Source organism: Pelodiscus sinensis, chromosome 15 (assembly GCF_052426305.1).
Source record: "Pelodiscus sinensis isolate ZL-2025 chromosome 15, ASM5242630v1, whole genome shotgun sequence".
NCBI classification, from domain to species: Eukaryota; Metazoa; Chordata; order Testudines; family Trionychidae; genus Pelodiscus; species Pelodiscus sinensis.
In genome coordinates, this window is record NC_143066.1 from 31,321,882 (window position 1) to 31,347,444 (window position 25,563).

A 25,563-nucleotide genomic window follows, 5' to 3' on the forward strand; every position below is an offset into this window, starting at 1 on the left:
TCTATGCTCCCTCCGTGGGTTACACAGGGTAGGTTTAAACTACCTCTTTTCCCGATTTTTTTCTGGAAGAGGCTTTTTCAAAATTTGGCCTGTCTACACTGAGCCAAATTTTGGAAAAATCCACCTCTTTTGAAGATCCCTTCTTCCTTATAGAACAAGGAAGACAGGGCTTCCGAAAGAGCACATTTGCTTTTCCGGAAAAAAAAAAAAAAAAAAAAAGCAGAAGAGCAAACATGTATCTCGAAAAAACCCTGCAGCCTAGATGTACTTCCAGGGAAAACTCCTTCCTAACCCCAAATATGGTAATCAGACCCTGTGCATTTGAGCAAGGCACAGCAGGCAGACAATTGGGAGAGAATTCTCTGAAGTAACTCAGCGCCTTCTCCATCTAGTGTTCCATCTCCAGCCAGAGAGGATTTTTGCTACTGGCAGTTGCAGATCATCTACATGCGATTGCAGAGAGTCCAATCATCCACTCCCCTCCATAAACTTATCAAACTTAGTCTTGAAGCCAGTTAGGTTTTTTTGCCCCCACGGCTCCACTTGGAAGGCTGTGCCACAACTGCACTCTGACGATTAGAAACCTTGACCTAATTTCAAGCCTAAACTTGTTGATGGCCAGTTTATATCCATTTGTTCTGGTGTCCACATTGGCACTTAACTTATGTAACTCCTCTCCCTCTCTGGTATTTATCCCTGTGATGTAATCACTGAGAGCAATCAGTCTTCTTTTGGTTAGGTTAAACCAGAAAAGCTCTTTGAGTCTCTTCTCATAAGGTAGATTTTCCATTCCTTGGATCCTCTTAGTAGACCTTCTCTACACCTGTTCCAGTTTGATTTTATCTTTCTTAAGCATGAGATAAGCAGAATTGCATCCAGATGGGGTCTCACAATGTTTTGAAAAATAATTCTAACACATCCCTGACTCTACTGGAATATCTCTTCTGATGCATCCTAGGTCAACATCACATTGAGGGCACAGTCATCCTGTGATTAATCAATATGCCCACGCCTTTTGCCTTCTCTGTTTCTTCCATCTGCTAAGTCCCCAGCTTATGGAAAAAAATCTTGTTAGACCCTAAATTAAATTGCATCCCATTTCTATTACTCCAGTTTACAAGGTCTTCCTGATTTCCTTGCATGATACTCCAGTCCTCCTCTGTACTGGCTGTACCTTTAATTTGATGCCATCCATAACTTTTCTTAGCACACTCTCACTTGTGTCAAGATCAGTAATAAAACTGTTGAATAAGATTGGTTCCAAGACTAATCCCTGAGGGACTCCACTGGTCACCTCCCTCCAGGCTGACAGTGTGACACATTGTAGTCTTGCCTTTAACTAGTTTCTTTCCACTTTCAATGCTCATATTAATCACTATCTTCTCTAAATTTAACTAATGATTTCCCATGCGGAACTGTATCAAGTGCCTTATTGAAATCGGGTAGATTTGACTGATTGCATTTCCTTTGTCTAACAAAATCAGCTATCTTCTCAACGAAAATGTGACAAAGTGGAGGCATTTATTCACGTTGTTACGTTGCATGTGAGTACCACTGTCCCATAGTAACCCCATGGGTATGTCTCAGTTTCCTGGGTACTGCACCAATACCTAGATGGCAAAGGGAATTTTGAGTGTGATATCCTCCTGTGGCCGATGCCTTTCGTAACCTGAGCTTAGGAGGGGGAACAACCTGGTGACACTTATTGTCCAAGAAACAGGACAAAGGCTAGAGAAGGAGCCTGGCTGGGGATGGGGATGGGACCAGACTTCTGGGAGTGGGGAGTCTGGGCTGGCTTGGGGGCACAGGGCAAGAAACAGGCAATAGCTTTGGGGGCCCCTCTCCTTAAGATGGTTTGTACTGACTGATCCTGGTTTCTGTGTTGACAAATCTGTTCTATGTTGTGACCCTGTCGACTAAGAAACCCTTCTGTTCTACCTGCCAGCTGAGAGTCGCACCTTACTGTGGATGGGGTGTGTGTGTGCAAGGCCCTGTGACTCCCCCATACTTTGGTGACAGAAGGTGATCAGACTGGTCTGGTGAAATCTACCTTTTGTAAAATGATGTTGTATTTCATCCTGATTACTGCTCACCTATGTGTGCGTAATTACTTTCTCTTTCCAAATTTATTCCAAGATCTTGCATACAATTAAGATCAAACAGGCCTGGATCTCTCTCCCATCCCCTTTTTAAAGCATAGGGATTATATTAGCTATAGTTTTCTTCATTGGTATATCCATTCTTACTTGATTTTCCTTCCACTCAATGTTAAAATCAGGTATGGAGAGTCCATGAGCATCTCCCACCCATCTCTTCCAAGTTCCTAGTTTAAAGCTCTTTTAATGATTTGTGCCAACCTCCAGCTCAGAAGTCTATTTCCCTCCCTACTCAGGTGGAGTCCATCGCAGGAGTCCATCAATACCTCCCAATGGTCAAGCATCTCAGGGCCCTCCTTATAGCACCACTGCCTGAGTCATCTGTTGATAATCATAACTTTGTATCGCCTTCATTCTCTTCCTCTAGGGGTAGGTAGAATCCCTCTGAATATCACATGAGTCTCCATTCCCTTATATGTTCTAGTGAGAATCTAGCTTTGTCATTTGTACTTATATGAAGGATAATCAGTGGATCCTTTCCTGCTCCCATTTGTGTCCTCTTCAACCTCAAGTCCTCACCCTGTATCTCAGCTTCCAGCAGACAGCACACCTTTCAGTGCTCAGGTCTAGCCCTGGTGATAGGTCTGTCTGTTCTTCCGAGTAGGGAGTTCCCAATCATGTAGGCCTGTCTTTTCCTGGTGGTGGTGTGATTCTCCAACCTTCTTCCTGTTCTTCTGATTGTGAGACCTCTTCTCTTCTCTTCTCTTCTCTTCTCTTCTCTTCTCTTCTCTTCTCTTCTCTTCTCTTCTCTTCTCTTCTCTTCTCTTCTCTTCTCCTTTGCAATCTTCTGAAAGGCATCCTGTATCCTCCCAAGGCTCTGAATTCTGTGTATCTCCACTGACTCGTCCCCTCTTCTTATAAGATTTCTCTTCCTTGCCCTCTCACCTTCATTTACTACCTGTTGTGCTTCTCCTTCATTCTCCATCTCATCAAACCTATTCCTGAACTCTGTTTCTCCTTCACCAGCCAGTCTTTTCTTCAGCCTGGTTCCTTGTGGTCACATGCTTTCATTGACCACAGTCCTCACCCAGCAGACTTCCCTCTGAGTTCTTTCAGTCCCGCCTGCATCTGCAGGCCTTGACTTTTCCTTTCAGCCGCCTCTTGCCTTTGTTCCATCATCATCTGCATCCCCTTCAAAACTCAACCATGGTTTCCACCTGCATCTCCAAGCCTCGTATCTTCTCTTCCATCTGCTCTATCCAGCGGAACATCATACAAATAAAGCTTTTTTCAGGTACCCCTCTAGGATCATGTACATCCTATAATTTACACATTGGGCTGTCTTCATTCTCTCTTCCATGGCTCGGGTCACTACCACCACTGGCCCTGTACCCGTCATAGCTTTCCCACTTAAATTCCTGACAAACGAACACCCAAATGAACGAACAAACCAAACCAAAACCAGAACACCTCACATCCCTGCCCCCAAACTCCCATTTCCACCTGTGTTTGCTGCACCTGTACCAAGGGTTGACTGTCTGGCTGCCTAATCAGGGCCCTGCTTTTCTCACAGCATGTCACCTCCTACCAGTCTTTACAAACCGAAAACAAAACAAACAAACAAATAAGCAAACACACAAGATGCGGGTGACAGGGAAAGCTCACAACTACTCCCCTCCCAGTCTTTTCCAAGGGATATTACTATAAGAAAGGGGGTAAAAGGACAGGCAGCCGGTCACTCCTGCCCCAACTTCTTCCAGCTGGATCACTGTAAGCTGTCATGGTGCAGGTGTCTAAGAAGCCCATAAATACCCCCCCACTTCCAGACTTTCTCAGCAGGATTCCTGATTAGATCTAAAGATGTAGGAGTATTGGCTGCAGAGAATCTCATAGTTTGTCATTAACAGAGAATTAAAAGAGGAAACAAGAAACAAAGGGGATTAGTGCAATGAGCACACACTGTTTGTTGTTTGTTTAATGCTCACCAGAAGCAGCTGGTGTCCCTCCCGGAGGCCTGCTTTCTCTGCTAGGGATCCCAGCTTGACAGAGCTGATAAAGCTTCCTTTGTCATTGCCTCCCAGCAGAGTGATCTCTGAGTTGAGGCTGTCTCCATTCAGTGTGATGCGCTGGACAGTGTGACAAGAGTTCCTAATGCGAGCAACAGACGTCACAGAAGGACGGAAAGGTCTGTGTTCATGAAACAAACAAACTGCTTAGAGGATGCGGCTCTCAGCTTCTCTCAATTAGTCTGGCACAAAAATAGATATTCTCCACTCAGGATAAATGAGAGGGGGGCATGCAAATGAGCTTTCTGTTTATCAAGCACTAGGATCTAACAACCCCCAGAGAAATCTGCCCTCTCTGCTACAATATTAGGTAAGTTATACAAGAGAATAGCATCTGGGTATCTCCTTAATGCTGAAATAAGACTGAACAGCCTCACGTGTAGAGTGGCACAGTGTCTGGTAACCAACAGCAGTGAGACAAGGTCACTAGGATGAAACTGCTCTCTTCAGAGAAGTTGCCTCCCTTGATTTTTCTGAGACAGGCCTGATTGTCAATCACTGCCTCAGCTGGCAGGATAAACGGTCCCAACATAACATGTGGTGTTGCTGCACTGTGACGCGAGGACATAAGGAAGCAAACTGTGATAACACTGTGTCATGTGATAGCCCATTCTCTGATATTCATGGAGTGACCTAATATCTAGGGGTCAACCTTCCCCTGAGCTGCCTTTTTACTCCTAGATCAGTGTTGAGCAGATAAATCAACATCCCCAAAATACCTTTCCAGAGAGAACTTCCTAAAAATGGAGCTGACGTGCTCAAGGTCATAGGCATCCATGCCTTCAGACTGGTGAGAGGAGGAGGAGGAGTGCACCGAGGGAGCTCCGTGCGAGTACCTGTCATGACTGTCATCTGAAAAGGGAAATAAAAATCAAAGGAATTCTAGATGACACAAGGAAGCAGAATGAGGAAAGGTGCAGGCATAGCTGATTCCAGGGCAAGCCTGGGGGTGTATGGGTGGGTTGGTGGGAGAGAAACATTACTTCGATTCAGAGCAGAAAATGACTGGTCCTGGAGGCAGGAATGAAAATCCCCCTCATGCCTGGACCAGTCACCTAGTCCTTCCCATCCAAGTGTCCTTTCTTCCAAATCCAATCGCTTCCTAAGACTCCCTCCTCAAGCAATAGCTCCTTCTTCTCATCACTAATCCCCACTTTGCCTTTCCTCTTCTAAAACACAGATCTGGGGTTTTTCTTGTGCTTTTGTGTCCCGTCATATTTAGATGGTTAATTTTTCAGACTGAGGATGCATTGATATTTATAAGGCACCTTGTAAACTAGCAGCCCTACAGAAATGTTTTTCCATAAATGCTAAGGGCCCACCAGATCAGTGTGAGAATGATGGAACGTAACAATCCCTTTGAGAAATTCTTTACAAATGCTCCCAACAGCCCAAGAAGAAAACCATCATTACCCCTGCTCTATGCAGAGAAAGATCGACATTCAGAGTGGTTCAGGGACATGCCAAAGATTACACATCGGTTCTGGACCAAAATCGGAATCTAGGGGTTCCTGGTTCCCAGTCCCTTGCTTAGCCCACATAATCTCTTTCTGGCAAAATGAGTGCTCTCCAACAGCCAGAATCCATTCACCTTGCCCTGTAGCAACTTCTGCTCAGAAAGGTTGGGCTTATAGAATCAGTGAGCTGCTCCTGAACCACTTCTCATTGTGAGGTTTGGACCAAACAAGCAGCAGCTCTCTCTCCAGCTACTGGTCCCACGCCATTTCCTAAGATACAGGTTCAATGGTCCTTTGTTTCCTTTTGAGCACTGAGGCTACATCTACACTACAAGGTTTTTGCGCAAGAAGCCTTTTGCGCAAGAGTTTCTGCACAAAAACGTGCAAGAGCACATCCACACCTCAAAGCGCATTGCAAAAGCCATGTGCTTTTGTGCAAGAGAGCGTCCACACTGCATGGATGCACTTGCACAAGAAAGTGAATTCTGTGAATGGCCATCAGAGCACTTGTGCTTTTTCCCTCTGGAGCATCCACGCTTGCCTTCTTGTGCAATAGCTGTAGTGCTAAAAGCAGTTATGCCTCGTGAAAGAAGGTTTACCTATGGCAGAAAAAGCCCTCTGTTCTGCCATTTAACTGCCCGTTTAATTGCACAAAAGCTCATTTGAGGTGTGGACGCTCCACAGGTTTTTGCGCAAAAACCTTGTAGTGTACATGTAGCCTGAATATCCCTTCTGGTCAGTATAGTCTCTGTAATTAGCAGAACCCAGCATAGTGCTTCGGCCTCAGAAGGCTGGCCTACTGGGGTCTACTCCATATGAAAAAAGAGAGAGTCTGGCATGAATTGGTTTTATCGCAATTGTTATATTTTCCAATGGGTGTGAAGGTGAGAGTCCTTCATATTCTTGCAGAGGCTCTACCTATGTTAATGGAAGCCAGTGAACAAATAGGAATCTCTCTCCTATCCCAGGTCTGCCTGTGATAATGAAAAGTCAGTGTGATCACGTATCTTCCTTCCTCCAACTCTTTATGTGATTATAGGGACCGGTGAACAACACCTGAGTCTGGTGAGCTAAGGAATCATGGCTCATGACTGTGGACTGGTGTGTCCCCTGCCACTCACTTACCATCTAGTTCCAAAGTATCACAGCCAAAGCTGTCATTGTCCTCTTCAGCAAGGCTAGAATTAAAAAACAAAGAAAGAGATGTCCACTGTTTAACATTCAGCAGGTATCAGTCGGCTCTGACCAATGAAGGGCTATGGTGGAGGAGGGTGTTGAAGGTGGCAGGTGAAACAGAAGGACAGTGCCAACAGACTAAGCTTTACAGACATATGACACCGGGAAGAAGCAGGAAAGCTGCATAGGAAACATTATCTGGAGAGGCCTGTGGAGGAGAGAGAGAGGCGTGGGAAGCCGTGGGAAGTTTCAGAAGGAAGAAGTGCTAACACAGAGGTGACGAAGGTTCTGGCAGGTGGAAGGAAACTGTGGTCTCTCATGGCTTGAACTGGTTGATATGCACTTACTATTTCAGTTCTTCTTTCGAACAGTGCATGCATAATACCTGCTTTAGACTGCCATGTGCTTTGTTCCACACTGGATTCAAAATGTAAGGGAAGGGCTTCAAATAGAGCCATACATATGATTTATTTTGGTTATGCCTTTGAAGTGCATTTGAAGCATTAGAACAGCTGCACGGGTCTTCCGGAGAGACCTTTTACAATGGACTGTCTGGTGAAATCAGAGGAATGTCAGGATATACAGGCTATGTGCAGCACCTCCCATTTCCACAACCATCGTCCCAATCCAACTCCCTTTGAAATCAGTAAGGACTCACTTCAATGAAAGTTGGATCAGGCACCAGACCAAAATACTAGCCACTTCAGGTCTTGCTGACATCTTCACTAAAAATAAAAACCAAAGGGCCAGATTAGGATTCCTTTACTGAGACTGAACAGCATCTTCCTCCACAACAGATGACTTCACAGGGACTTTCCTGAGGAAGGAGTAAGATGCAGCTTATCAAGAAGAAGGCCCACAAAAGTGGGCCCCAAAAGGCAGGTTGTTTATATTAATGTAGAGGGAATAAATGACAAAAGATCAGCCAAGAGTAAAAACAGCTCTGGTTTGGTTGCCTCCCTGCTAGAAAAAAACAAACAAAAAAAGCCACCTCAGCCTAACACAGGGTTGTATCAGTTGCTCAGAGACTTGACATATGATACCAGCATCAGGCTATTTGGGCATTGTGTTAGTTGCATTAGTTGCTTACAGAAGTGTTGCAAAATACAGTCCTGGCTGGCTGAGCCTGATTCTGATTAAACAGAAGAAAAAGGAGAGGGACAGGCAAGAAAAGAAATAAGGGTAGGGAAGGGAAAGGACACACGAGGAAGGACACAGCTTGTATTTGGCATTAGCTGGAGCCAGTGAAGACTGTGATGTCATCTGGCTCCTTCCTATTGGCCCAGTGAGGCTATCTTTCAGGATCCGATGACAAATGTTATGGGTCCCAGGAGATGGTAGGGGAAGGTAGCCATGAAGAGGATCCTTGCTCCTTCCCTATCTCCTGTCTTTTAATCAACTAGCTTTACAGTAGCCAGATTACCACTCCCCCTCCGCCAAAGTCTCTTAAAGGCCTCAAAAGGAAATGACAGCCAGAATAGCCCATGACTTCATTAATTTGCCCACCAATTTGGCTTAATTTCCAACATACCCATTTTGGTTCATTAACATGGCTGTCCTTAAGATTTGTGGGGCCCTAGGCAGCCCAAACACCTGTACCTTCCATCCCTGGGCGGGGCTGTGCTCAGGCTATGGGGGGCGAGGGAGAAGGATAAGAAGGCTGGTGGGTGAGCAGGCAGACTGAGTGGCACCGCTGGCTGGAGCTGTGGGCTGGCAGGCGGAGCGAAGGAGAGGTGGAGTGAGGAGACTGGAGGCTGGGGGACTGGATCCAATGAGGCTGGGAGGTGGAGCAGGGTGAGGGAGGGCTAGGAGATTTGGTCCTATGGGACTGGGAGGTGGAATAGGGGGAAGGGAGCTGGGGGATTGGCTACTGGTGCCCTAGGCAGCTGCATTTGCCTAAGGACTGACCTATTCATTAATTTCTTCTCCCATATTTTTCTTGTTTACCAGGCAGGATCTTAACAGTCCTTGAATTATATGAGTAGACCCTTCTGTTTAAACTAATTAAGTCTGTCTCCCTATTGCATCTTTTCTTCCCAGCATCTGTTTTTATAGGTTACTCTGACATTTTATGAACTTTCGCTCACTTTTCACCACTGAACTCACAATTAGGGTAAATTTGTAGGCCCAGTTATCACAACAATGTCCAGCCAAGTGAATGATCTAATTGGCTAAATATCTAAAGCAACTTGGCTATGTTAATGCTGCAGATTGAGACCAGTTAATGCTGCAAATTGGTTTAAATTATAACGCCCCCATTCTCATCCTTGAGGCTAACATTTTCGCCACTTGATCCAAGGTGAAAGGGGAATTTTTGCAGAAAGTTTGGGGAAAATCAGTTCAACTACTTTAAAGTTATGCGATCCTGCAGGGAGAAATAAACCCAACCACTCCCCCCCCCCCACTATAATAAATTGCCTCATTTCATTTTCACACAAATAACTCAAAACCAGCTGAACTGTGAAACCTGAAACTTGGCATGTAAATAGTAATTTTTTTCAGTATGTCCATGAAATGAACAAGTTTGAAAAGAGCTTGGCAGGCTAATCATAAAGTTGTAAGCTATTGAAAAATTACTTCTGAGCATGCTCCAGGGACATCTGTAAAGATTTTTAACTCAGCAGAAAAAGACTACACCTCTACTCTGCTGGACACTGTGCACATTTCTCTGTCTTGCCAGACGGAAAGAGGGTGTGCTATTGGGATAATTTGCACAAAATGTGTTTTTTCTCTCTCTCACACAGCCTTAACATCTGGAACCAGAAGCAGTCATGGGTCTCAAGGTTTGCACACATGACCGACACCAAGATTTTACGCTGGCTTTACAGTTTTTATTGCACTCTGTAAATTTTCATATGAAAAAAACTAAGATAAATGTTCAAAACGGTCGCTGATTCTTGGTGCCCAGGTTGAAAGATGTAAGTTCTGATTTTAACAGTTGTGGAGCCTTTCCGCTCCTACTGACTTCAAAAGCACAAGGGCTCTGATCCTCTGGAAGCTAGACCCAAGCTGTCACAAAAATTGGAGCAGCCCAAATCAGTGGCCTAAATGTCTTTTTCACATGCTGACACACAGTCAGCACTTTGTACACCAATGGGCTGCTCTCCTCTTAGCTCAACCATGCTGAAAGCTGTCTCAAAGAGATGTGAACTCCGCTGCCTCTTCCACCCCTTTTACCTTAATGAGGTGTGAACTTCAGAACCTCTTTAGGACCAAAACACTTGCAACTGTCTATTCTCTCTCCTTTGCCTGCTATCACACTCCACACTCTGGCCCCCACAACAGCACAACATAAAGCATGCACAGTTAAACCAAAGAGAGTCAAGAAACATGAAAAATTATGTACTTACAATAAGGTTAATTCAGCCCTTTTGTATATTTTACGGTAAGCATGTAAGGAAACAACAAAAATGTAATACACTAGATTTTAAGAAGAAAAAACAGGAATAAAAATGCTACATTTGTAGAAGGTGCTAAAGTTAACATATTAGTAAGAATCTTGCTGTTGATATGTTTTGCTTTGTTAAATTTTGGCTGGTTTTTTTTTTTCGGAAAAAAATACACAAATTGCAAATTGCAATTTGGTACCTTTTCCGATTTTTTTTGGACGAGACTTTTTCGATATTTGGCCCGTCTACAGGGGGCCAAATGTCAGAAAAACCTCCTTTTTTGGAAGAGCCCTTATTCCTCATAAAATGAGGAATATGGGGCTTCCAAAAGGGCGCGTCTGTTCTTCTCAAAATTCCCCGGATGCGGCGGAGTTTTTCCAGGATACCTCTGGTCTAAGAGCAACTCTTGGAAAAAGTTTGAGGATATCTGGTCAGACATTAAACTATTGCATATATTATCAGTTTAGTTTATATTAGTCTCCAATACTCATAGGTTACGTTCTCACTGATTTATTTAGGTTCAGGTTTGTGTGTGCTTGTAGGCTTGTTTCATCCAAGTTTTACAAATAATGAACACTGAATTGTGTTATTTATATGGAATTTCTATGTTGTGCATACATTTATATATAGTTTGTTTCACTGTGTGTTTATATTTTATATAAGAACAATAAAAATGAAGTTTTAAAAAAATTCCCACAGTTTCCTTAACATGAGTGTTTTGCATGTCCTAATTAAAAAACAATATTCAGCATAAAAAACAATGAATAGTCTATCAGCACCTCAAAGACTAACATATTTCGTTAGTCTTTAAGGTGCTGCTAGACTATTCATTGTTTTTTTAAGTTTTTCCAGTTACAGACTAACTCGGCTACACCTCTGAAATATTTAGCATGACAACATTAGTAGCAGTTGGGTGCTACAATCCAAAACAAATACATATCATGGTTGGTCAGATCCCAGGACTTCATTTTTTTTTTAAAGGGAAGTGTTAACTTAAACTGCTTATGACCAATTTATGATGAACTGGGCCGTATCTGCACTATTTGTTATGAATAGTGCATGCTTCTACGTGTTTGGTTATGGGGTGGGCGGGGGTTACTTCATACAGAATTTGATTAAAGATACCAAGCAGGACTGGTTAAACAATTTTTGGTATTTTTTTGGTGAAACAATGACAGGTAAGAGTGTGTGGGGGGGGGGGGGGGAGGAGGAGGGAGTGGAATACCTTTTAACTGGCTCCATCCAAACTGGAACGGATTATTCTTCCCAAGGTTAAATTTTGGGATTAAGGGGAATTGAACCTCAGAGATCCTAGAAAAGGGCTTGTAGGAGCCAAGGAGAGGCAGCTCGAGGAGTGTAGTGGAAAGCTAACAGCCTGGCAAACACAGCTGAAACTGCAGCATAGTAGGTTTTCCCCTTCCAGAGATGGAGACAGCTGGGCTGAGGAGAATCCACAAAGGTGTAATGATATCCATGCATAGGCATGCCATTTGTCCAGTTTTAAACCAGACAGTTCTGCTTTTCTAAACCCTTTCCCCATCCAGTCCTGAGACTAGTTTTGTCTGGTATGAAATGAAAGATGCCATAATGAAGAGTGCTCTGCTCTGCCCCTCACCCCAGTGTGATGTCGTATGCACTATGCAAGAGAAGTCTTGCCAGCTGGGGCAAGGTGGCACGCTTCAAAAAACCCCTCTAGGCTATGACCTAGTACCGCACCGGGCACATGAGGTCACAACAAGATGGGTGAGGTCATGCTGGGAAGGGAAGGCCCATGCCATTCCCAAAAGTACCAGCATATCCAGTACTTCAGGAATGCCTCAGTGGCCAACCTATCCATGTGTGTAGGGCCTTTTCAACAGTTTTTACCCTGGGTTTGATTTACTTTGCACCGTAAGAGGCACATAATAATAATAATGGCCATACCAGGTCAGACCAAAGGTCCATCTAGCCCAGTATCCTGTCTTCTAACACTGGCCAATGCCAGGTGCCACAGAGGGAATGAACAGAACAGGTATCATCTAGTGATCCATCCTCTGTTGCCCATCCTGGCTAACAGGATTTATCTAGCTCTTGTATTTATCTAGCTCTTTTTTGAACTCTGTTATAGTCTTGGCCTTCGCAACATCCTCTGTCAAGGAGTTCCACAGGTTGACTGTACCTTGTATGAAGAAATACTTCCTTTTGTTTGTTTTAAAGTTACTACCTATTAATTTCCTTTGGTAACCCCTAGTTCTTGTGTTATCGGAATAGTAAATAATGCTTCCTTATTCACTTTTTCCACACTAGCCATGATTTTATAGACCTCTCATATCCCCCTTAGTCATCTCTTTTCCCAGATGAAAAGTCCCAATCTTATTAATCTCTCTTCATATGGCAGCCGTTCCATACCCCTAATCAAGGATGTAACTGTAAACCGATGCTTGTCATATGCTCCCCAAGGGAAACGTTTACAGGGGTCAAAGCCAATCCGGGCCTGTGCTGTTGACATTGGAGGGAGTTAGGGGGCTGCAGCCCAAGCATTCAGTCTGAGTGTGCTTATACCACAGGAATCCATCCTGACTGAGGTGAGGGAAGCCAGGTCAGACTAAAGGAGTAGGAGGCGCAGTTAATTCGGTAGTCTTAACAGTGTTTTTTACACACCTTTCACAAACACAGCTACCCACCTGCAATGAGGAGCATCTTCTTTGCAACGTCGGACTATGGAGTCATTTCCTGGAGGTTCTGGGGTGGTGGACATGATACTGTGGTTTCGATTTCTCAGGGTTTGCTTTTTTTTAAAAAGAAAAAAAGTCCACGTTAAGTATCATATCCATTTCTCCTTTTGAAAGTCATCAGTGTTTTGGTCTGGTACCTTACTGCAAATGCTCTCCATTTAATATGGACTATTGGGACAAACTCATTCCATCGTCACAGCGTCCCACACGCCTATCTGTTCCAACTTTTCTGTGTGTGTATGTGTGCTCATGGTGCAGAGACATGACATGGCCTTATGTGGCGATGCAAATGACTGATTCACTGCAGAGTTTTAGGTTAAACCTTGTTAAATGGGACATATGTTGCATTGTGAATTGGTGTTCTAGGGGATACAGAAAAAAGAAGGAAAAATAAATGTATGCTCATTCTAAATAAATTAATAACACCAGTTCATAAACTATTCTAAACTGCGTTGTAATCAAAACAATGTAATTCATCAACGTATATGACTAATATTCTCAAGGGTATACCTATAAAGGCATCTGAACTTATTAGGCGAGGCGAAAGGTCCCCCACTGGCTATTTTAGGATATAGTTTTTAATTTCCTGGGGGCAGCATTTCTTACAGTGCTCTGGCAAGGCATTTTATTCTTCATCAGATCTTTTATTAACACTCTGCAAGATCATTCTCTTTAACTACACCTGCTGTGTCAGTGCTCACATTGTGTATAATGGCATGTCTACCTTGGGAGATTATGGGGCTACTACAGAAAGGGATTGGTTAGTGCAGAAATTACCAGCTGCTAGCTGTGCCCCTTCTTTGACCCATTGTTGCTTATGGACATGAAGGGCATGAGAAACTCCGATAGAATTTCAAATCTTCCACTAAAATCAATTACAAAGCAGCCTTTGAAAAAACGCCTCTACCGCCTACACTAAGTGTTAAATGGAGAAATGAGATATGGAGAGGTTGTTAATACTCTGCAAAGTCCTGTTGAAATATCTTTAAATAAACATAAGCCAGTTATGTGATTTTGGGAAAGGTTAATAACATAGTTCTAATAAAATGCTATTAAAAGGATTAGGGAGCGACAGACAGGGCCCTCTGTTTGATCGCAGCTGGGTTGCTAGTGCAGAGTTAGTGCTAGGTGGTGGGAGATCTGAATCACATTATAAGGAAGGTCACAGACAAACCAGGGGCATCCAAAGGCTCCTTACAATTTTGCCAGCTTCGCAGTTGCTGACTGAGTTATTGATGGAAACAGGATTGGAGGAACTGGTGTCTGTGTGGCTGCTGCTGGCATCGGCCCCGTCTTCCTCCTGGGCTCTGACTGCTGTGCTCATGAACAACAGAGACGAAGACAAAGAGAGAGGGAGACAGACACAAGGGATTTTTATATTAGATCCACTTCAATATAAACACTTCTGCAGAGCCGCAACAACGTATCGGATTATCTATCCTTCCAGCTTATCCTCTGCCTGCCCCTCCTTTGCCTCCCTATCCTATACAGTGATGCACTAAAGCAGGAATGTGCACACTTCTGGGGAGCACCCTGCCCCTCATTCAACTCAAGGGGGCCAACAGACTTGCTGGGCTCCTGGGCCAGGTGTGGGGGGCCTGGCTCCGTGCTCCCAGAAGGGGTAGGATAGGGCAGCCGGTCCTCAAAGCCCCCTGGAGTGCACCATGCTGCCTTTCTCTCCTCCACACCCAGCTCTGAGAGCAGCCCGGAGCGTGTGCTCCAGCATGATTTAAAGGGCCTGGGTTCTGGTCATAGCGGAGGTAGCAGCTGGGAGTCCTGGCTCTTTTGAAGCACTGGGTCCTGGGGCAACTTCCCCCTTTGCCCTTCCTTGTCAGCAGGCCCCCCCTTTAAACCACATTCCTCTGTGAGGTTCATGAACATTAATCCATCAGTTAAAGAAATGAGCCAACACGAGTAATTGGAGAGGGTCCAGAGAAGAGCAACAAGAATGATTAAAGGTCTAGAGAACATGAGCTATGAGGGAAGGCTGAAAGAATTGGGTTTGTTTAGTTTAGAAAAGAGAAGACTGAGGGGGGACATGATAGCCGTTTTCAGGTATCTAAAAGGATGTCATGAGGAGGAGGGAGAAAACTTGTTTATCTTGGCCTCTGAGGATGGAATAAGAAGAAATGGGCTTAAACTGCAGCAAGGGAGGTTTCAGTTGGACATTAGGAAAGGTTGTTACAAGGAGGAGGGAGTGGTTAAACATTGGAATAAATTGCCTAGGGAGGTTGTTGAATCTCCATCTCTGGAGATATTTAAGAGTAGGTTAGATAAATGTCTATCGGGGATGGTCTAGACAGTAATTTGGTCCTGCCATGAGGGCAGAGGACCAGACTCGATGACCTCTCGAGGTCCCTTGCAGTTCTAATATTCTATGATTCTATGAGTCATCTGTGCTCCATCAGCGGAAATGCGCTTACGGAACATACTGTGTAGCTGAATTCTATCATAGAATCATAGAATACTTGGACTGGAAGGGACCCTGAGAGGTCATTGAGTCCAGTCCCCTGCCCTCATGGCAGGACCCAGTACTGTCTAGACCATCCCTGAGAGACATTTATCTAACCTGCTCTTAAATATCTCCAGAGATGGAGATTCAACAACCTGTTCCCTAGGCAATTTATTCCAGTGTTTAACCACCCTGACAGTTTGGAAGTTTTTCCTAATGTCCAGCCTAAACCTCTCTTGCTGCACTTTAAGCCCATTGCTTCTTGTTCTATTCTCAGAGGCCAAGAAGGTTTTTTCTCCCTCCTCCTTGTAACAACCTTTTAGATACTTGAAAACCACTATCATGTCCCCTCTCAATCTTCTCTTTTCCAAACTAAACAAGCCCAATTCTTTCAGTCTTCCTTCATAGGTCATGTTCTCTAGACCTTTAATCATTCTTGTTGCTCTTCTCTGGACCCTCTCCAGTTTCTCCACACCTTTTTTGAAATGAGATGCCCAGAATTGGACGCAATACTCCAACTGAGGTCTAATCAGCACAGAGTAGAGTGGAAGAATGACTTCTCATGTCTTGCTCACAACACACCTGTTAATGCATCCTAGAATCATGTTTGGTTTTTTTGCAACAGCGTCACACTGTTGACTCATATTTAGCTTGTGGTCCACTACAACCCCTAGATCCCTTTCTGCCGTATTCCTTCCTAGACAGTTGCTTCCCATTCTGTATGTGTGAAACTGATTGTTCCTTCCTAAGTGGAGCACTTTGCATTTGTCCTTATTAAACTTCATCCTGTTTATCTCAGACTATTTCTCCAATTTTTCCAGATCATTTTGAATTATGACTCTATCCTCCAAAGCAGTTGCAACCCCTCCCAGCTTGGTATCATCTGCAAACTTAATAAGTATACTCTCTATGCCAATATCTAAATTGTTGATGAGTCTACTGAGTCTTTGCTTAATATGTAGGCTCCATTGAGCAGTGACCATGTCTTCCTCTACCCTTTGTACAACACTGAGCCTGCTGTCTGCACGCAACAAATAATGCATGTACTCCCTGCTCAAATTATTTCTTTTTGTAAAATATCTGTTAGTTATTTGCAGGGCACTAGGAAAATTCAGACAACAAGGATGGGACATGGCAATTTGGTGAGACTCTGGCTAACTGATGGATGTGTAAAAATAAATAGCAGTACGGGATAGGAGTTAAAAACAGAATCTAGCCTGCCAACAGACAAGAAAACTTTTTACATCACCCACTAGACTGGGACCCTTTCCAATCAAAGATTCCCCCAATATTCAGAGACAGAAGACTGTTATGATATTTAAGGTAGATCTAATTTTGTCCCATTTTAAATTATAATCAGATAAAAGATGCAACTTAAAAGTAACTAGAAAGCTAAAACTATCTATGGGATGGATATAGGAGCCTGAAAAGGGGTCGTGGATGGAAAGAATGATCAGACAGCCTCTCATCAATTTGAAATGATGATTAACATTATTTACTGCAAAAGAAGACTGTGGCTGAAATATCACATTTAGTTCTGAGTTCACCCTGTTGGCATTTTAGTTAGAATAACTGATGCAGATAGACTAGATGAGACAGACTGAGACAGGCAATAGGGACACCAGTATTTTCTCTGACCTTGAAAATCAGATGCTTTGCTTGTATTGATGGGGGATTTAGCTCGTGGCAGCTGAAAGAAAGAGGACAGAAATCAAGCCAAACTCAGGGTATGTGTCACATTCACTGTAAAACAGACACCTCCCCCCCGCCCTGCTTCCCCACTGTCACACTGCAGAACCTACGTGCCCTCATCAAACAGGCCCCGGAGAAGAGTTATTTAAACACCAAAGGCATTGTAGTTCCTATATTCCGCAGAGGGAATGACAAAAGATGAAGTGGGTCTCTCATGACTGGTTTCAACAGGCTGCTCATACAAGAAACCTTCCTTCGCCAGGTAAAAGTTAAAAATGGACCTCTACTGCTTCTGGCAATAAAGACAGTCAGAACTCAGAAAGGTTGGGAAGGGCAGAGAGAATTCAGATGGGACACACAGAAAGAACAGCTCATCCATTCCCTTAGACTGTAGGTTTTTACAATTCATGAATGCCGGGGCAGCAACAGTCAAGCCAGCAGTGAAGGAAGTCAAGGACCTCCATCGTGGAAGGAATAGATGCTTCATGTAGTTTTGAATTAGGTACCTAATTCTGCTCCAGACTTTGTTTATATCTTCCTATAGTTCCTTCCAGGTGATGCTTTTCCATCACAGTTGCATTTTCTATAAGTCATTCCACACGTGCTAGGTTTTAGGGCATTATACCAATTTTCAAGACACTTTTTCACTACTATTAAGAAGGCAAGAACCATTTTATTGAAGCCACAGTGAGAATATAAACAAGCAGCAAAAGTATGGTGTGCAGAGGGGAGGTGAAAAAGGAAGCAGCAATTGTTGCAAAGTCTGATTGCGTCTCCTTGACAAAGCCTGACTGTATCTCCTCCATAACCCATCTGAACTACACAGTTCAGGCCTTGGATTGGGACTCACCTGGATTCCCTTCAGGTTCATTCTTCTCTTAAGTCGAGACTGATCAAGGAGGAAGAATTTATTGTCATCTGGTGACTCTTCAGAGGTGGAGGAGTCATCTGCTTCCTGACCATTGGCTTTGGGGCTAGGAGCTCCAAAGGTCTGGGAAATAATAGTAACTGGCAGATTCCTTGGTAAACTCTAGAGATAAGGAGAGATGTTAGTGACCTTTTGCTGAAGGCTACTGCCGAAAGCTTTTCTGGTGGCCACCCTCTAGTACATCTGGCAGGACTGCCTGTGGGCCAAGAGAGATCTGCATGTTAAGTTGTTATGGTGTTCAAGTCACATACCCGTAATTCAAGTGGCTTAGCTGCTGACTGTGGACCAAACAGACTGTGGTTCAGGTTTTAAACTAGAGATGGAAACTAAAATTCACAAAAATTTCAGGCCATCTTTAACTTTAGTTCATGGCCCACTATCAGTTTTCCTTTTTGCAAACTTCATTGGAATAAACTCCTCAGAATAAGGGTGCCATTTTGGGAGAGCTGGGGGCAGGAAGCATGCATACTGGGACGCAGCTCACTTTTCTTCCTGTTCCCCTAACTATCAGAGAGCGAGGGGAAAGTACTTGGATTCTGTGATTTACTCCTCTGCCCCCTCCGTTCACCAGCCAGGAGTGAGAAGCATGCACGGAATCCAAGTACTTTCCCCTCGCTCCCTGATAGTCAAGGGAGCAGGAAGAAAAGCAAGCCACGGCTTGGTACGCATGGCTGCTGTTCCCCCTGCTCTCCTGAAATGGTGCCCTTGCCTCAGAATCTTCCCCAGTATGCAAACAATTCACCCTCCGTATTTCCTCTTCTTTCATTTAGTATCAGGGCTCAGCAGAAGTCAACTGCCCGTCTCTGAGAGACAATGCTCTTGGAGTGCTTCTCACAGCATCGAAGTTGAATAGAAGAGAAACTTCCCTCTACTTTTTTTCAGGCTAGAATTGCTGCTTACAGCAGGAATAAAAATAACCCCCCATCCTTCTCTACATCATTGTGTAACTGAGGCAGAGCCATGAAAGGAAGAGAGCACAGCTAATCTTTCCTGGCCCTACCTGGTCATGACAGTTTTCCTTAGAGAGTCGTCGGAGTTTGCACTCCAGGTTAACAATGCAAGCCTCTTTCCGGACTGCCTCGATCCGCAGCTCATCGTTCTTCTCCTCCAGTTCCCGGATCTGCTTCCTGTACTTGTCCTTCTCAATCAGGCACTGTGAGTAATGCGTCTGTGCCTCATCTCGGGAATGGAATGCCTGCAGAGGAAGGCATGGTATAGTCTATGCAACAGAGACTGTCTCTTACTCTTTGTTGGTACAGGTCCTAGCATGAGGTTTGGAATCTCTGTGCACTATCACTAAAATGTTGCCGGGTACAAGCTGAAAACCTTGACACTAAGCAGCCTACTATGTTGCCATTACAAATCAGCACCCGGTGGCAGCGGCCACAGAATCCGGAAGTATTTCCCTCTGCTTAGTCTAGTTGATAACAGCATCATTGCAAATGCCACTATCTAGCAAGTGTTTACTTTTCTTAATGGCAACTTCTATATATAACAAATGCAGTGACACTTTTGGTCCAATTACCCTCAATTCCTAGGGGCGGCTCCCAACAGAAGCAGAAAAAGGAAGATCCAATTTCTCATTGTTATTACCCTGCCCTCTACATGCGATCTACCTGGTCTCGCTCCTTCTCCACCTCCTCAAGCTGTATCATCACAGTGGTCATACGGTGCTTGTACATCTCACAGTCTTTCCCCAGAGTTGAGCACTTTAATTCCAGGTCTTCTTTCTCCTCAAGATACTGCAAATGAAACAGACTAATCAATAGAAGCAGTACATCAAAGTGATGGGGAGGTCCACCCTGTTGCATGGAGGAGATTCCTGTGCACCGCTAATCCCTGTATTTGCTCACATAGAAACATAGGGTTAGAGTGTTGCCCTGTGCTGAAAAGGCCGGGCTGTGAGGAAGCTCAGACAGCTGCTGTCCAAGTTTATGCAGATGGGGGTCTTGTTGTAAATTTCCTCACAGCAGGGAATGTCGTCTATGTGAAAATTCATTGGTTTAAAATAATTGGCCTGCCCTGTCCAGATAACCCTTGACAGATTCATGTGAACAGCTCAGGATGAGAAGTAAGGACTGAACTAAATTGCTACTTCACTTCTCCATCAGCTGCCAGCTACAGGTATCACTGGCCATGTCAATCAGAAATCCCTGAAAGACAAGGCGCTTGAATCCCACTCTTTCTGTCCTATCTTTTTCTCACCTTGTCTCTCAGATCCTCCACATGACGGATCTCCTCCTGGAGATTAAAGATCTTGTTAACCAGCTCCTGGCGGTCCTCTAGTGCCTCTTTGCGGTCATGCTCCAAGATATCCAAGATGGCTTTGTCCGAATCTGGCAAGCTACGTTTGCCAGCCTGAGGAGACAAGGTTTAAAGATATAGGACAGGATGAGAAAGAAAGAAACAGAGGATTGAGGAGAAGAAAAGAAATAGACAGACAATAGAAGAAAAAAAGAGGAAATGAGCATGGGATTGCAATGGGAAAGTAGGAGAAGGGAGGGATATTTGTGAATATTCTGAAAGCCGAAGAAAGCACCTCTCACTGTCAGAATGGCTCTAGAGACGGGGTTGTTTTTATTGGATCTGATATGGTACATTTTCAATGTAATGACAATGAGCATCCACTCCTCTGCTATAGGCCCAGCATTCAAAACCTCTCTCTATTATTCAGCCCACACTGAGCACAGAATTTGCCCTTTGCCAAGGAGCATGGCCCAAGAAAACATGCAGAGGAATTTTTAAAACATGCAGACTTTGCATGACTATGCTTAATGAATATTAAACACAGCCTAGAGTCATCAATGTCCCTGTCTAGAACTAATACTTCCTTTTCTACAATGTCCAGAAACTTTTTTCCTCTTTAGGAATTCATTTTAACAAGATCACTGTGGGAGAAATAAATTGCAACCAAAAGTAACCACTTAAACCAGGAATCAAAGTAAAAAACCTTAAGCAAGAAAATGCAAATTTAGTTTTAAAAATACTTGTACTAAGTTGCTGAGTTCATTGACCTTGTGGTTACTGAATAAAAATATTTCTAAAATAAGGAGCGTTTTTGTTATTTTTAGAACATTTTGTTTCCATTTTAAGGTGGATATTTTTTGGTGATTATTTCATTATTTCCTTGTGTGTCATAGTAATTATCATAGCACACGAGTCTTTGGGATTAGATTATATATCAAAGTAATTTTATATATGATGCCTTTTAAAGATTTCTTGTAGAAAACTAAGGCCTAGTCTACACTAGGAAATTAGATGAGTAAAACCAGGTCACTCGAAATGTGAAAAATCCACACTCCTGAATGACACAGTTAAACTGACATAATTCCCAGTGTAAACTGTGCTAGGTTGATGGAAGAATTGCAGTGGGAATGTAGGAGAAGGGAGGGATATTTGTGAATATTTTGAAAGCTGAAGAAAGCACCTCTCACTGTCAGAATTGCTCTAGAGGTGGGGTTGTTTCTATTGGAGCTGATATCAAATGATACATTTTGGATGTGGTGACAACGTGCAGCCACCCCGAGAGGTGGAGTGCCCACGTAGTGTAGGCAGTGCCCATGTAGTGAAGCACTACAGTGACGAGGTGATTTACATATAAGCAAGCCCTGAGGTTTTTTAGGCACTCCCAGAGAGGCTACAGATGTGCTCTGGCATAAGCATGTTTTGCGAATCTTTAAATGGTGTCATTCTAAAAAGGAAAGTCTTTGCCTTGCAAGGTGCTAAGCAGCCTCACATTGAGATAGATCTTCAGGTCTGGCCCAAGCCCTGCTTAGAATATCCCCTGAAAGGGGGGCTAAGGTGGCTGTGCCCTCCTTTTGTATCTCCATTTATCCCAAACCTGGAGCTGGTAGAAGCCCCCAGGGCAAGTTAGAGCAGTTTTCTGTAATAACACAAAAGGAGGTCATCTCAGTAGCTTATGACTGGTGGAGCAGAGAAACAGTCTGACTAGGCCTCCTGTCCCCAGCCAGCTTCCTTACCGAGGCTGGGTGATGGCACAGAACTGATCATGCAGAACTTACACCAGGAGAATCTAGGGTAGCTAGCTAAGGTGGTTTTGCATTGGTGAGTTAGGGCAAAACTCCTCCAGAAGGGTATGTCTACCCTGCATTCCTCTTTCAAAAGAGGAATGCAAATGCAGGCGAGCGAAATTGCAAATGAAGCGCGGATTTTAATTTTCCTTTGCAGCCAGACGCTTTTTCGCAATACCCTGTTCCGAGATAAGAAATGCCATGTAGACACGGTTATTTTGAGAAAAAACCCTTCTTTCGAAATAACCCTTACTCCTTATAAAATGAGGTTTAAGGGTTATTTCGAAAGAAGGGTTTTTTCTCAAAATAACCGCATCTACACGGCATTTCTTATCTCGGAATAGGGTATTTCGAAAAAGTGGCCAGCCGCGATTATGCAAATGAAGCGCGGAAAATTCAAATCCACGCTTCTTTGCAATTTCGCTCGCCTGCATTTGCATTTCTCTCTCGAAAGAGGAATGCATTGTAGACATACCCGAAGAGCCAGGATTTGGCTCATTAATTTAAATAGGAATTGAGGGACCTCAGCACCTCATAGCAGACACTCTGTGCCTTGCAAGGCTGTACAAGCTTTTGGCTATTCGTTGTAATTCTGGGGACACATGGGAGCTGACAGACTGTCTGGGCCCCTGGGCAAGGTGGGTTGGGGTTGTGCTCCACACTCATAGAAGAGGTGGGGTCTCAGATGGAAGTGGTGGATCTAGGGGCAGCCAGCCCGCAGCGCCGCCCGGATTGTATTGCACTGAGCTCTCCCTCCCTGCAGCTCTCAGCTCTGCCTAGGCATGCTGCATGGGGTTCCAGCAGTGATTTAAAGGACCCAGGGCTCCAGCTTCCACTGCAGTGGTGGTGGCTAGGAGCCCCAACCCCTTTTAAATTGTCACAACCCAGAGTAGCTGTGCCCTGCCCCCCAGTTGGTGGACATTGGAAGCACAGCTTCCCCCACATTTCCCACCTGCATACTGATTTCAAGGCAGGGAGTAAAAGTATGGGGCATAATGCCTCCTCTGGCTTACCTGGATGATGGACTGTAACTCTTGGATTTTGGTCTTCATCATCTCATTCTCCCGCTCCAATTCTAGAACTTGTTCTTTCTTGGGTCGGTTTTCAATGTCATTCTTTAGCTTCAGTGACTGGTTCCTCTCCAGTTTACATTCCTCCTCCATCTTATTTAACCGATGCTTCAGCTGGTCAATCTAGGACATCCCAGGAACCAATGAAAAGCAGAAAGAAGCACAGGAAAAAAAGGGTTATCCAAAATACATCAAGCCTCTGGTATACACTTGGCTAAAATCACTGTCATCTCTGGTTGAGAGCACACCAAACATGGATTTCATGCTCGGGGGGGGGGGGAGGCCTGGATAATTCCTAAAGCTTAAAACAGCTTAATATTGTCCTAGCATGGTATGCAGAACCCCTTGGATTATCCACCATGAAACTTTAGTGCCAGCGTGGGTGACTGTCCCAAATCTCCCAATATATTATTGATACCGAAAAAAATGTGTTTTTCTTCCATCCATCGGCAGGGAAGTGCCACCCATCCCAAGGAATCTTACGCTGTTACCCATCACCTCAGCATACATTTCATGACGCCATGAGCCTTTAACCAGGGTAAGGAAAGCAAGTACAAGTTCTTCTCATCATTGAAAATACCACTGAGCCAACTGCCACTCTCCATCCTCCATCGGCGATTTCTATCCAATCAAATCCAGAGCATCTCTTTTACCTCTAGCTGGAGGTCCCGGCTCCTCATCACAGCCATGTTCTTCTCTTCGCTCAGCTGGGCGTATCTCATGGCCAGGTTGTAGTTCTCATCCTTCACCTTGATCAGCTCGTCATTGTAATTGTTCCTTTCCTCCTTCATCTTGTTGTATCTCTCCTGGAAGGTGAGCAACTCTATTTTGTTCAATTTCAGCTGCTTCCTCTCATCCTCCAGTTGGCGGGACTTGGCCAAGAGTTCACAGCGCTGTACATCCTTTGTCTTCACCTGCTGCTGTAGCTTAATGATTTCATTCATTAGGAAATGGGTGAGGCCCTCATGTCCTTCCTCCACTGAAAAGAATCAAACAGGCCATCAGCTCCAACATCCACTGCACATTGCTGGAGCTGGTTAGCAGTAACGTGGGTTCGGTCAATGACAGGACAGCAGAAGTGAGGATAAAACACACGTGTACACACAGAGTCAAACTCACTAGCACACACATAAATATGATGTCATACATGTATGTACCCCATCATATACAGAGTCACTATGCACAGACACATAAGTATCTTCATATTCATGCATGCACATGTTCATACTACATACAGACATATGCAATGCATATCTACACTCATACTCTAATACACAAGCATGTAGACAATCATGGTGAATTCACATATAATACATTCACCATTTTTTGAACTTGGTGCAGCAGGTCCATAGACACCCATTGGGCCAGATTTTGACTTCAGTTACCCTGGTGCAAATCCAGAGTACCTTTGTTTATTTTAACAGAACTACCCCAGACTCACACCAGTGTAACTGAGAATCTGATCCCCAATCTCTTTCCTTGAGCACCTTGAATTGTCAACCGTTCTAAAAAGGCGAGCAGACCAGGTAGCACTCCTACTTGAGATCTTCAGCCTCACTCCAACAATCAGGGGTGTTGCTTCCACCAACAGTTTTATCAACAGTAGGCAGGGGGCCTTACAGACTCACTAGGCCCCAAGGCAAGAAGGGTGTGTGTGTGGCGCTGTGTCCTTGGAAGGGGCGGAGCCTGAGGCAGAAGGGGCGGGACTGGGGGCTAGCCTCCACTAGGCAGCTCTCAGCACACCATGCAGGATTCCAGTGACAATTTAAAGGGCTCTGGGCAGTTGCCCTTTTCCCCTCCCCCTACTCCACTGGCAGGCCGAATGGCAGGCCATACAAGACCAGAGAGCAAGAGAGTGGGAAAGAGTTACTACCACTTACAAAATCCATTTAGACTCCTCATCTGAAAAAGAAAACCAGAGTCTTATCTTGTGTCTTGACAACAACCCTTATTTCCTCCAGGACGAATCCTACTCACCGACAATGGTAGAAAATCTCCGTGTGGGCTCCTTCCCCGTCACCAGTTTGTAGAGTTCAGGATAGTAAAACTCCAGGCTCTCTAAGAAAACTACATAGCCCCTTTGCCCCTTGGTATGAAGGATGTCCAAAAGTCGGCCTAGGGACAACCCAAAAATAGTGCATTAAGAGAGGAGACCGGAAAATTGAGAATAGAATAATCTGATACTATAACTCTGAGGCTAACCCTGCTCCAGATTTAACTGTTGCTGGCACATAAATACACTGTAGAAAAGCCAGGAGTGCAGCTGATCTCATGAAGCTATGTTATGCATTCTCCATGTCTGTATGGGCTGTTACTCTACAGGAATGTGGTATGGGAAGGTAGCAGTTGTATTTGAGCCTTCAAAAGACAGTGCTATTCAATACTGCCCATGTTGCACAGTACGGAAATACCATAACATGTTTCTCAAATCAAAGTGGATTGCTGACCAGCATCAGATATGTGGTTACCAGGCCTGAAAAAGCAGTGGTTGC

At 44.2% G+C, this 25,563-nt stretch overlaps 1 protein-coding gene across 3 annotated transcripts in view; it reads right to left on the minus strand.

Moving 5' to 3' along the window:
• Nucleotides 1-25,563, minus strand: part of CARD11 (caspase recruitment domain family member 11) — an 83,403-nt gene that overhangs the window by 16,466 nt on the left and 41,374 nt on the right. For all 3 annotated transcript variants that reach the window (XM_075899621.2, XM_075899622.2, XM_075899623.2), the window contains 13 exons: nt 25,049-25,186; nt 23,725-24,050; nt 23,015-23,194; nt 20,176-20,328; nt 19,587-19,712; nt 18,971-19,165; nt 17,893-18,072; nt 16,989-17,040; nt 14,097-14,212; nt 12,848-12,951; nt 6,745-6,797; nt 4,882-5,014; nt 4,082-4,283 (listed from right to left, as the gene is read on the minus strand). In XM_075899621.2, coding sequence (XP_075755736.1) covers nt 4,082-4,283; nt 4,882-5,014; nt 6,745-6,797; nt 12,848-12,951; nt 14,097-14,212; nt 16,989-17,040; nt 17,893-18,072; nt 18,971-19,165; nt 19,587-19,712; nt 20,176-20,328; nt 23,015-23,194; nt 23,725-24,050; nt 25,049-25,186 — 1,958 coding nt within the window. The remainder of the gene's footprint in view (nt 1-4,081; nt 4,284-4,881; nt 5,015-6,744; nt 6,798-12,847; nt 12,952-14,096; nt 14,213-16,988; nt 17,041-17,892; nt 18,073-18,970; nt 19,166-19,586; nt 19,713-20,175; nt 20,329-23,014; nt 23,195-23,724; nt 24,051-25,048; nt 25,187-25,563) is intronic.